The sequence below is a fragment of the Trichechus manatus genome, unplaced genomic scaffold, assembly GCF_000243295.1.
Source record: "Trichechus manatus latirostris isolate Lorelei unplaced genomic scaffold, TriManLat1.0 scaffold00005, whole genome shotgun sequence".
Lineage (NCBI taxonomy): Eukaryota > Metazoa > Chordata > Mammalia > Sirenia > Trichechidae > Trichechus > Trichechus manatus.
This window is the reverse complement of record NW_004443941.1, coordinates 14,685,080-14,696,527: the sequence shown is the minus strand read 5'-3', so window position 1 is coordinate 14,696,527 and position 11,448 is coordinate 14,685,080. Positions and strand designations below refer to the sequence as shown.

Below are 11,448 nucleotides of genomic sequence, written 5' to 3'. Positions count from 1 at the left end.
TTCTATATCCAGCACAACTCTCCTTCAAAATGAAGGAGAAATTAAGATATTCCAGATAAATAGAATGGGGTGGACAAGTTAGAGCTTGATTAACAGTGTAACCTACCTCAATCAGTGTTACTCTGCATGCAATGTAAACTGTGCAAAAGTATGCTCTCAGTATGCACAGTTGGATGAGGCCTTCTATCTCAACCTAAAAAGGAATGGAAGCACTCCTGAGGATGATACCTGAATGGGTTACGTAGTCCTGCGGGATGCCCAAAATGAACTAAAGGCAAATTATTTAATTTAGTCAGTCTTTTCTAGTGATAAACAAATTGTTATGAACTTTTATTTAAAGCACTTATTTCCAAGGAAATAAAATATCATTTTATTTTATTTTATACTACCAAGAACTGGTATCTTGATTGTTTGCTGCCAAATCCAACTAAACACTTGCATTTATCTCTGTCCCTCCTTACTCAAATAAAAAAGTATTACCCTCCCCCCCTTCACCTCACACACACACGTACACACAAAGAGCCCAGAGAGGAGACAACAGACACCAAGAGAGGATAACATATGTTTGGAAGATGTGAAGTAGTTCAGAGGAACAGTACCTGACTCAGTAGAGTGAAGAAAGCAGAAATTTAAGTGCTTGGATAGGAGTTGTCAATGTGAAGCAGGCTGATCTGTTCCACAGAACCCAAGAAAAGCCCAGGAATTCCAGACATCAGGCACCTGCAAGGTGAGGGGGTGGAGGGAGCTGGGCTTAAAGTTATCATCCTAGGTCCCTACCCCACTCCAACCCCAGCAGGCAGGAAATTACCCTTCTCCTTTTCCTAGAGGAAACAGGGGGGTTATTTTCTTAGAAGACTGCACCAACAATCTGGACTCAGGAGCCCCAGGCACTGTGAGGGCTGGGGTCTCTACCGAAAACAGGAATTAAGTGAACTTCTACACACCAAACGATGGGATTTCTTCTCCTACTCAGCTTCCAGAACGCTGGCAACCAGCTTATACCTCAAGTAGGAGACTAAGGAGTCATTTATGAAAAACTGAAAGGTCCTAGAGAAAGACCTACAGCTAGGAACATTTGTGGGTTATTCAAAGGAAAAGCTGGGTCCTCATCCCCTCAATCCACAGTGAAATCCACCTGGAGATAATCCTCACTTGTATTAGTTTCTTGTGGCTGCTTAGAACAATGGAAATTCATTTTCTCACAGTTCTGAGGCCAAAAGTTCAAAATCAGTTTTTCTGGGCTGAAATCATGGTGTCAGCAGGGCTGTGCTCCCTCTGTAGGCTCTAGGGAAGAATCAGTTCTTTGTCTCATCCGGCTTCTGGTGGCTACCAGCATTTCTTGGCTTGTGGCTACATCACTCCAATTTCTGCCTCTGTGGTTACATTGCCTTCTCCTCATTTTTGTGGGTGAGATCTCCCTCTGCCTCCTCCTTATAAGGACACTTGTGAGTGCATTTAGGACTCACCCTGATAATCCAGGGTCATCTCTCCATCTCAAAATCCTTAACCATATCTGCAAAGTCTTTGCCATGTAAAGTAACATTCATAGGTTCTAGTGATTCAGACATGGACATATCTTTGAGAGCCTTCAGCAGTAAACAGAGAGCTTTCAATCAGCCTTTTAGTTCCTCCCACTTAAAGGTTAGTGAGATCATTTTTTTCACATTTATTGGATATCTGAGTTTCTTGTTTTGTGAATTATTTTTCTATTTATATTTTTCCTACAGATTTTTATGCTTTTCCTAATTTGCACTTACTTGCCTATTACCTTTGTTTACAGTCTGTTTTCTGACATACAAAAAATTTTTAAATGTTATGTATTCAAATCTAACACTTTTTTCTTTGCAATTATGCTCAGAAAGTCCACCTTAGATATATGTTCATATATTTTCTCCTGGATTTATAGTTTCAAAAGTACTTCATTCTTTATCAATATGGAATTTATTTTAATATGTGGTATGAAGTAAGAATCTAACTTGATTTTTCCAAGTTATGTAATCAACTGTTCCAGCACAAAATATGCCTTCCTCTCCCCACTGGCTGGCCACATCATCTTTATCAAATATAAAAATCTTATATATTCTAGGGTCTGCTTTTGAGCTCTGTTCAGTTATCTCAATTCTTCTTTTAGATGTTTGCTATATGATCTTTTTTTTTTTTTTTTGGCTGAGTTTCCAATTACAAATAAATAACTATAAGCCCATCGAACCACCTTAAACTGTTAATTGTATATTTTCTCATTCTTTCAAATGGTTTTATATGATTATTCATTTCTTTTTGACATCCTACTGGTTAGTTACTCACCTAAAAGAGTTCATGTTTATCGTAACTCATGTATATGTATTTGGAAATTTTTAGAAACAGAAAAACATTTTCACATTTTTGAAGGGAAAGAAATCAGAGATACTCTTCCTTTTTGTTGCTAATATAATAATTGGTTAAATATATCTGATGTTTTTAATTAATTAGACAAATACTATGTCCTAGTCGCTTTTTTGGGTGCTAGGTGTATAAGGCGAAACAAAAATCCCTGCGTTTAGGAATTGTACATTCTGATGGGGGAGACAGATAAAAACAGAATAAGTACTTTTTTAAATGTAATTTATGAGACAGTGATGAATGCTATGGAGAAAAAAAGAAACCAGGGAAGGAGGACAGGAAATTTTGAATAGATGGCTAGGGAAGACCTCACCAAAAAGGCGATGTTTGACTCAAGACCTGAAGAGAATGAAGGAGCAGACATTATCTTCTTTAACTTACCAGATCGAGGTTACTTGCATTGAAATCCCTAGCATGTCTTCAGGTAGACTTTAAATCAAGTGCATTAATCATTCATTGTTTATCTACTATGATGAGCAAAATCTTGATATATCAAAAAGAACCACTACACATTTTAAACATCAAATGCATCATGAGATAATTGTTTATAATATACTTACAGGAATGAAACAGCCTGTTGGGAATCTTGGAACTGTAGAACGAAATACGAAGCCCCTACATTAAAAAAGAGAGAGGAAGAAAAAGATATGACTTTCTACATCTATTTTTTAAAGTGAGGCTCTTCGTTAACATTATTCCCTATCTTTCACTAAATACTCAGAAATGCTAATCTGGATATGATGGGCATAAATAAGGTTTAAAAGACATTGGTATTGGTTGTTAGGCATGTAAGTAGAAAGGCATGCACACAGTTACTAAAAGTAACTTAACTAATAAGTATATGATTACCTGGAAGAGTACTTGGGAACCGGTGCAGGAAGAATATCGTATTGTCCTGGTGAAAGCTGAACTGTCTACACACAATGGACAAGGACACCAAAAACAGATTAATACAGGTCTTAAGGTCTCTTTATTTTATTATCTGTTATTCATAATCCTTTTTTAATGACAATGTTGTTGTTGTTAGGCGCCATTGAGTCAACTCCAGCTCATGCCGATCCCATGTGACAGAGTAGAACTGCCCCATAGTGTTTTCTTGGCTGTAATCTTTATGGGAGCAGATCACCAGGTCTTGCTCCCTCGGAGTTGCTGAATGGGTTCAAACCACTGACCTTTCAGTTAGCAGCCAAGCGCTCAACTATTGCACTACCAGGGCTCCTTTTTATGACCATACAACATTATATAATTTATTCTCTATTTTAATAGTGGGAAAGGTACCTTTTCAAAGGTGGAGCTTCAAAACATTCAACACATATTCACTTTTCATGATGAATTTTATCACTGTATGCCTGAGATGCTGCATAGAAGACTGCTGTAAAGGTACCATATTCACCAAATCCATTTGATCGCCAGCCTGCTCTATGGGTAAAGCATTGTGCCCGTGGGGTGGAGAATACAATGGTAAGAAAGATATGGCCCTTGACTGGCAGGAGTGAAAAGTTCCCTACATAGACAATTCTAACATAAAACACCGTCATCAGTGCTAGGAGAGAGATTGGAAATTTTGGGGAAAGATTAAATCCAACTGAGTGATCTAAAGACAGTAAAGATGATGAGATTTGAGCTGGGCTTTAAGGAAGGTGGAGCCCTGGTGGTGCCGTAGTTAAGAGCTCCACTTTTAACCAAAAGGTCAGCCATTCAAATCCACCAGCCACTCCTTGGAAACCCTGTAGGGCAGTTCTACTCAGAATTGACTTGATGGCAATGGGTTTGGTTTGGTTTTGGTTTTCAGGAAGGCAGGGCTTCCTTGAAGGGAGCAACTGGGGGGTATTTAAAGAAGAAAGAGCCTTCCATAAGACGGTCTCTCTGCTAATTGCTCAGCTCGCTGCTAGACACCTGGGTGGCTCCATTGTCCCTGGGTCTGTGGATACTAGCCCTGAGATAGGAGAAGTAAGTGGAGAGAGAGAGATGTGCAGAGAATGAAAGAAGGAAGGAGAATGAGAAGTGGAGAGAAGACTGGCCAGACCTCCAGAACTTCCTATGTTGAAGGAGCTAGCAGGAAGAAGCTATGTTATTACAGAAGATCCTAGGAAGTATCCTTCCCAAGGTAAACAACCTATTATCTTTAAATTAGATTTTTAAGTACTATACTGCCATTGTTGAAAATGAGGCATCCGTATCCTGGCATAATTGCCACATGGAAGTTCAGCTGTTATATTTCACCCTGCAGCTGTGTTTCACATATAAATGCACAACTTTGATTGCAGAGGCAGCTTTTTGTGGATACAGTGATGGTAACAGTAAACACATTTTATGACGAAATACACACATTGTCCTGGTGCACCTGCGCCGTTATTTGCTCACTTGACATAGTAAACACTACAGAAACACTGGTATTATTGTATCATACCACAGGAGCATACAAACTTGTATTTCAAGCAGGGGGCTGTCTAGGGGGCCAGCAGCTTTCTATTTTTTTACTTTGATGATGGTTACATACAGGTGCTTGCCTTCTATTGACTTTAAACTGTACATATATGCTTTATGCTCCTTTCCTTTCTATCTGTCTGTCTTTCTGTCTCTCTGCCTTTCTGTCTGTCTGTTCATCTGTCTGTCTGTCCATCCATCCATCTCTCTCTCTCTCTATCTACCTATCTATTTATCTACCTACCTGTCTGTCTGTCTGTCCATCCATCCATCTCTCTCTATCTACCTGTCTATCTATTTATCTACCTACCTGTCTGTCTGTCTGTCCATCCATCCATCTCTCTCTACCTGTCTATCTATTTATCTACCTACCTGTCTGTCTGTCTATCTATCTATCTACCTACCTACCTATCTATCCATCCATCTATCTCACTCACACATGGACACAAACAAGAGGAGAAAGAAGAACTGGGGGAGGGGGAAACATCCTTAAAGCAGTTGTTTCTTCATCTCTGCTTAGCAATCCACATTAGACTTCTGTAATGAGGTGCTCACGGAAAAACTCTTAGACAGCATTAGTCTGGAAAGGAATATTGGTTACTATAGCATCTATATTTGTCCTACTTCACTTGGCATTGGCCATTCTTTGCTATTTAATATAGCTGAAAGGGCTAACTTTTTTCCATAAAGTCTTCAATAGTCAGCTGCCTTACATAAGAGACGGTCGCTCTGTGCATCGCTGAACTGGTTGCTAACTATCTGGGTGGCTCCATTGTCCTTGGGTCTGTGGCTAATATATAACTATTCGATTTCTTTTCTATTTCCCACATATGCTTCTCAGTTCTTCAGAGACTCAGAGAATCTAGACAATGTGCCCAGAAAAATACCAGATTCTAGTTGTAGATGTTTCAATCCATGTTGAATAGGCAGTCAGACATCTTGCGATAGCTTGGAGTCATAAAAAATGGCAGGATGATATCAGTGTGGGTACTTAATTCAGCTATGTTGCACCAACACCATCAGTGTCAGAAAACTGGGATATGAAAAAGTCACCCTTATTTATTGGGATCTTCTGTGTTGCTGTAACAACATTTTGAGAATCCAGACCATAAACGTTGTTGTTAGTTGCCTTCAGGTCAATTCCAACTCATAGGGACCCACAGCATTCCTCATCAGCCCCTTCTCAGACACAAGGCTCTTCCTTTTCTGCTGATACCTTGCTCAGTAGAAAGTCAACCTGCTATTATCTTGCCATGAGCACTCTGCAAATTAACATGTCTTCCAAGATACCATCACAGCTATACACACAGCTAACGAAGGTCAATGAACGGGCCAGATTTTTAACGTCTGTGCTTCCATTCAACCTCAGTCTGTCAATCAGCTGTTCAAGAATGTCTTTTGAACACATTAAAATGGATCCTTTGATTCATTCCCTGATTAATGGAATAAAGAAGACCAAGGAAGAATCGATACCTTTGAATTGTGGTGTTGGCAAAGAATATTGAGTATACAATGGACTGCCAAAAGAATAAACAAATCTGTCTCAGAAGAAGTACAATCAGAATGCTCCTTAGAAGCAAGGATGGCGAGATTACGTCTCAAGTACTTTGGACTTGTTATCAGGAGGGATCAGTCCCTGGAGAAGGACATCATGCTTAGTAAAGCAGAGGATCAGCGAAAAAGAGGAAGACCCTCAATGAGATGGATCGACCCAGTAGCTGCAACAATGGGCTCAAGCATAGCAATTGTGAGGATGGTGCAAGACCGGACAGTGTTTCGTTCTGTTGTGCATAGTGTTGCTGTGAGTTGGAACCGACTCGATGGCACCTAACAACAAGAACAATTTAACGGGGGCACCCTTTCCAATCTGGCTACCTCCTTTTGTCCTAAAACAGACATGGGAGAGTGGAGGCAGAATCACTACATTGGTTTCCTTTTACATGAGCTTCTTCTTCCAAGCAATGCTAAAGCTAACTTGGACAGAAGCTTCTAGTAATTTTAAATTTTACTTGTTTAATGATAATTTTCATTGCAGTCTTCCCAACCTAGGAAGTAAATAATTTTTTAAATGGAAAATGTAAAGAAATAAAACTATTAAAAGAAAAATGTTAGTTGGAAAAAGAATTGATTTCTTTACAAAGGAGCATGATAGGAAAAGAATATTACTTGCACATTAAAAACAATTCAAAATCTATAGAAAGATTTTTTAAAAATTCATGTAATTCTGTCTCTACCTTACCCTTAGTCCTTTCCCAATGGAAACCACTGTTAATGATTGCTTAAGTATCTTTCAAGAAAAAAAAGTATGTATTTAACATTATATATAGGTATATTTGTTTTCATTTATGCAAATGGAACTATGCTATAAATATTGGTCTATTTTTCATTTACTAATATATTGAGGAGATGCTTCCATATGAACACATAAAGATTTACCTCATTATTTTTGCACAGTATGTCATTTTACGGATATACCATTATTTAACTAGTCCTCTAGTTAAATACAAAAATAAACAATGCTGTAGTATTACACAAATATCTCTCTGCACTTTTTAAAGACCATTCACGGGGTAAATTCCTGACAGTGGAATTGATGGGTTTAAGGCTATGTGCATTTAAAACATTGCTAGGAATTGCCAGATTGCCCTCTAAAATGTTTGCATCAATTTGTAACCATACAAACTCCCCCCCCGCCCCCAAACAAAACAAACCCGTTGTCATTGAGTCGATTTCAACTCATAGTAACCCTATAGGACAGAGTAAAACTGCCCCATAGGGCTTCCAAGGAGCAGTTGGTGAATTCAAACTGCCAACCTTTTGGTTAGCAACCAAGCTCTTAACCGTTATGCCACCAGGGCTCCAACCACACAAACAGTGGCTGACAATATCTGTTTCTGTATCCCCTTTGCCAGTAATGAGTATCATCAAAATTAAATTGTTGATCATCTGTTAGATCAAAAATTATATCTCACTGGTTTATTTTTCCTTTTGTAATTATTAAAGCCAGGCATCACTTTGTTTTTTAGTTAGTCACGTCCCTTTTGTGAATTGTTAGTTCGTGTGTTTTGCTCATTTTTAAAGCTAGAATATATATTTTAGTTCTGTAAGAGAATATGACCCATTTTACACTTTGATGCAAGAGTGTTGAAGCCAGACAGTTGGTGGTCAGAGTTTTCTTGAAACTCCTTTACATCTTCACAGTGGTAGCACTCTGCCTACTTTCAGATTAAATGACTTTGCTCACTTTGATTCACTGTTGACGGCCTGGGGCTCTATCACCGTCTTCTCCCTGTCTGTTCAATGTAGGGAGACTGAGGAATCATGTTCTGTCTGGCACAGACTTAGCTGAGTTCAGGAGGCCCTGAAGTTCTCCTAGCATGTTGATTTTAAGCTTATACTTTAAACCTCCCTTTTAAATCACTTGGTCCATGTTCCAGTTGAAAATATGAGTAGGGCATTTTAAAATGGTACCAGACTTATACTCTGCAAGGTAGAGGTGCAGAATAGTCCAACCTCACTATAGGGCATTTTGCCAAAGCATCTCAAAAGTCTTAGACTTTTACATACGCTTTCCACCAACGATTCCACTTCTGTGACCAACTGTGGGGATGGTTGAATATATTAGGGTATGTCCATACAGTAGAATACTCTGTGGCTATTAAAAATGATGCACAGAAGAATGCATAATGGGTGGAAAAGATTCACAATATATTGCTAAGAAAAAAAATGTTCTGGCTTTCTGCTGGCAGGCTAGGTTGTTTGGATGAATATCCCATTACAGACAACTAGAAATAAGGGATAAAATATTAAAGACAATTAAACCATGAAATTTCTGACAAGATAATAAAGAATATTAAGACCCCTAGTCAAGAAATAGCAAGAATCCAGGGAGGTTAGTGGCTCAATTTTGCCCCGAGGATTTTTGCTGGTCCAGACCAAACTCAGCAAAGAGATAGAGCTGGGTGTGAGGGGCTTCAGTGCCCTGGAGGGACCCAGAGGGTAAAGCCTGGGCGTCTAATGGGAGCCTTGCCTACAGGAAGCTAAAACCTTAAAAGAGTACTTCCCGTAAGTAAACCCTCCCACCTCACCCCATTGCCAGGAGACTATAGAAAGAGCTGCCTTGGAACTAGGCAGAATTTGGAGAGGGTAAAGAAACTCATCCCCAAGAGATTGTAACCATAGGCTGCTCCCTTTCATGGTTTCCAGTCCAAATTCACATCACTGGGTTAACCCACAAATATGTTAACAGCACATGTAAAGTGGTACCAGACTGGTAGTTCTCCTAAATATTAGCAGAACCAAAAGCAAATCTTCTCTGGAGGAACACATTGTCATCTTAGGCCTTGAGGAATTCACAGAAGTATTTTTTCAAGAGCAATGAGCAACACACAAAGGTAATCACACTTACAAGGAAACAGTAAGCCCCAGCCTGATTTCAGACACTTGAGTAATCGTTCATTCATTCACTCATTCCACAAATATTCATTGCCAGGGGATGTTTTAGATGCAGAGACATAACAGTGAACAAAACAGATAAAAATGCATCTCTTCATGAAGCTTCTTTCTCATGGGGGGAGACAGACAACAAATAACAAATGCGAAGTAAAAGTAAATTGTATAGTATATTTAATGGCTATAAGTGCTAAGGAAAAAAAAATAAGAGGGTAGGGAAGATCAGGATTACGGGTGGTAATTGTAAATGGGGCTCATTGAGGTGAAACTTGAACAAAGCCTTGAAGAAGGAGATGGTGTGCACCATGAAGATATTTGGGATAAAAGTACTTCAGAAGAAGGAAGTTCCAGTGCAAAGACCCTAAGGTGGGAGTGAGTGACGTGTTCAATAAGCAGCAAGAAGGCCACTGGGGCAGGAAGAAAGAAGAGGGAGTAGTACGAGACGAGGTCAAGGATGAAGCCAGTTCACCACAGACCTGTCAACTCTGAGAAAAACCACGCAGGTCAAACCCACATTGTGAGGGTCCCAGTGGTTCTCAACAGGGACCACTTTTGACCCTCAGGGGCATTTGGCAATGTCTGGAGACATTTTTGTTTGTTACAACTTGGTGGGGGACGGGGGTGAGTGCTACTGGCATCTAGTTGATGAAGGCCAGGGATGCTGCTAAATATCCTATAATGCACAAAACAAAATGCCCCCAAAAGAACTATCCAGCCCAAAATGTTAATACTGCCAAGGCTGAGAAACTGGATTAGACAGACAAGTGGAGAAGTCCAAAAGGCAGTTGAATATACAAGTCTGGAACTCAAGAGAGATGTATGGGCAGGAGATATAAATCCAGTAATCATCAACCATAGATAGTGTTCAAAGCCTTGAGACTGGATGAGATCACCCAGGGAGTGAGTGTAGATGGGGCAGAGGTCTGGGTGCTAGGGGCACTGAAACATTAAGAGGTCAGGAGAAGGGGCAGAGCCAGCAAAAGGGCTGAGAAGAAATACCCAGAATGAGGATTGGGGAGGAGGTGTTAGAGGTTTGAAGAGGGAGATGGTGATATGAAGCCACCTTGGAGAGTGGGAGAGTGACAGGACTAGAGAAGTCCATTCGGTGTCCACTTCACTTGAGGTGAAGAACTTAAATGGGACCAGTCATTCAGCTACATGGATGCATGTACAAAGTAAGCAGAGTAATATCTGACCAGGGTTGGGGCTTTGCCAAACAAGTAAGATGAGTCATCTGGGCAAGGGAATTGAGGGTAAATGTAGGGCCTAATCTAATGACTGACTATGCACAAGGAAGGAAAAGAGAACATCAAGGAGTTGAGAAGCAGTGAAAAGGTGGTAGGATCAATGGATTAGAGATTGAGGGGAATGGAAGAATTGGTAGGGTTGAGATACAGAGGGAGTGAGGTGGAAGGATAGGAGAAGGTGGCCGAAGAGTAGGATACATATAATTGAGACTATGGAGGGCTGAAATGATAGGTCTTAAAAAAAAAAGTCTAAGGAGCGAATGGCTGAGGTAGGGTAGAAGAGAGTTCAAGAACCTGAGCAGCCAGGCTGGTGGAATATCATCTACGTGTGTGTCGGAATTATGAAAGAGGTAGTGGTTCTCCCTGAGTGTCCCTGGTTCACCCAGGGAGTCCCTGGGTGCTGCAAATGGTTAACTTGCTCGGCTGCTAACCAAAGGTTAGTGGTTCAAGTCCATCCAGGGGCTTCTCCGAATAAAGGCCTGGTGATCTACTTTTGAAAAATCAGCCACTGAAAACCCTGTGGAGCGTGGTTCTACTCTGACACATTTGGGGTTGAAATGGGTCAGAGCCGACTCAGCGGCAACTGGTTTAGTGCAGAGCGTGCCTGTGAGCAAAGGAAGAGAAAATCATCAAGGAACAATGGAGAGTGGCCGAGGGTCCGTGGATGATTGCGGCACTAGGGTTGAAAAAGCAGGTCATAAAATTGTATAGAGAGAGAGGGATGGTCCCATTTTTGAACATATATTCTACAGTGAAAATGTATTATTTCTTGATTAAAAAAAGTTATTGTGAAAATTAAAGTGCCACCTCAAATCCTTTTTGGGAAGGGCCAGATATAGATAACCATATGCGCACATACACACATACATTCAAATTTCATATGTGTATATATATATATATATATGTTGTTGTTAGGTGCCGTCAAGTCGGTTCCAACTCATAT

At 40.1% G+C, this 11,448-nt stretch overlaps 1 protein-coding gene across 1 annotated transcript in view; it reads right to left on the bottom strand.

Annotated features, from left to right (window-relative positions):
• Positions 1-2,148: 2,148 nt before the first annotated feature.
• STPG4 (sperm-tail PG-rich repeat containing 4) overlaps positions 2,149-11,448 on the bottom strand; it is a 15,666-nt gene continuing 6,366 nt past the window's right edge. The window contains exons 4-5 of the mRNA XM_023734564.1: positions 3,229-3,293; positions 2,149-2,994 (exon numbers count right to left, since the gene is read on the bottom strand). Coding sequence (XP_023590332.1) covers positions 2,925-2,994; positions 3,229-3,293 — 135 coding nt within the window. The 3' untranslated portion in view covers positions 2,149-2,924. The remainder of the gene's footprint in view (positions 2,995-3,228; positions 3,294-11,448) is intronic.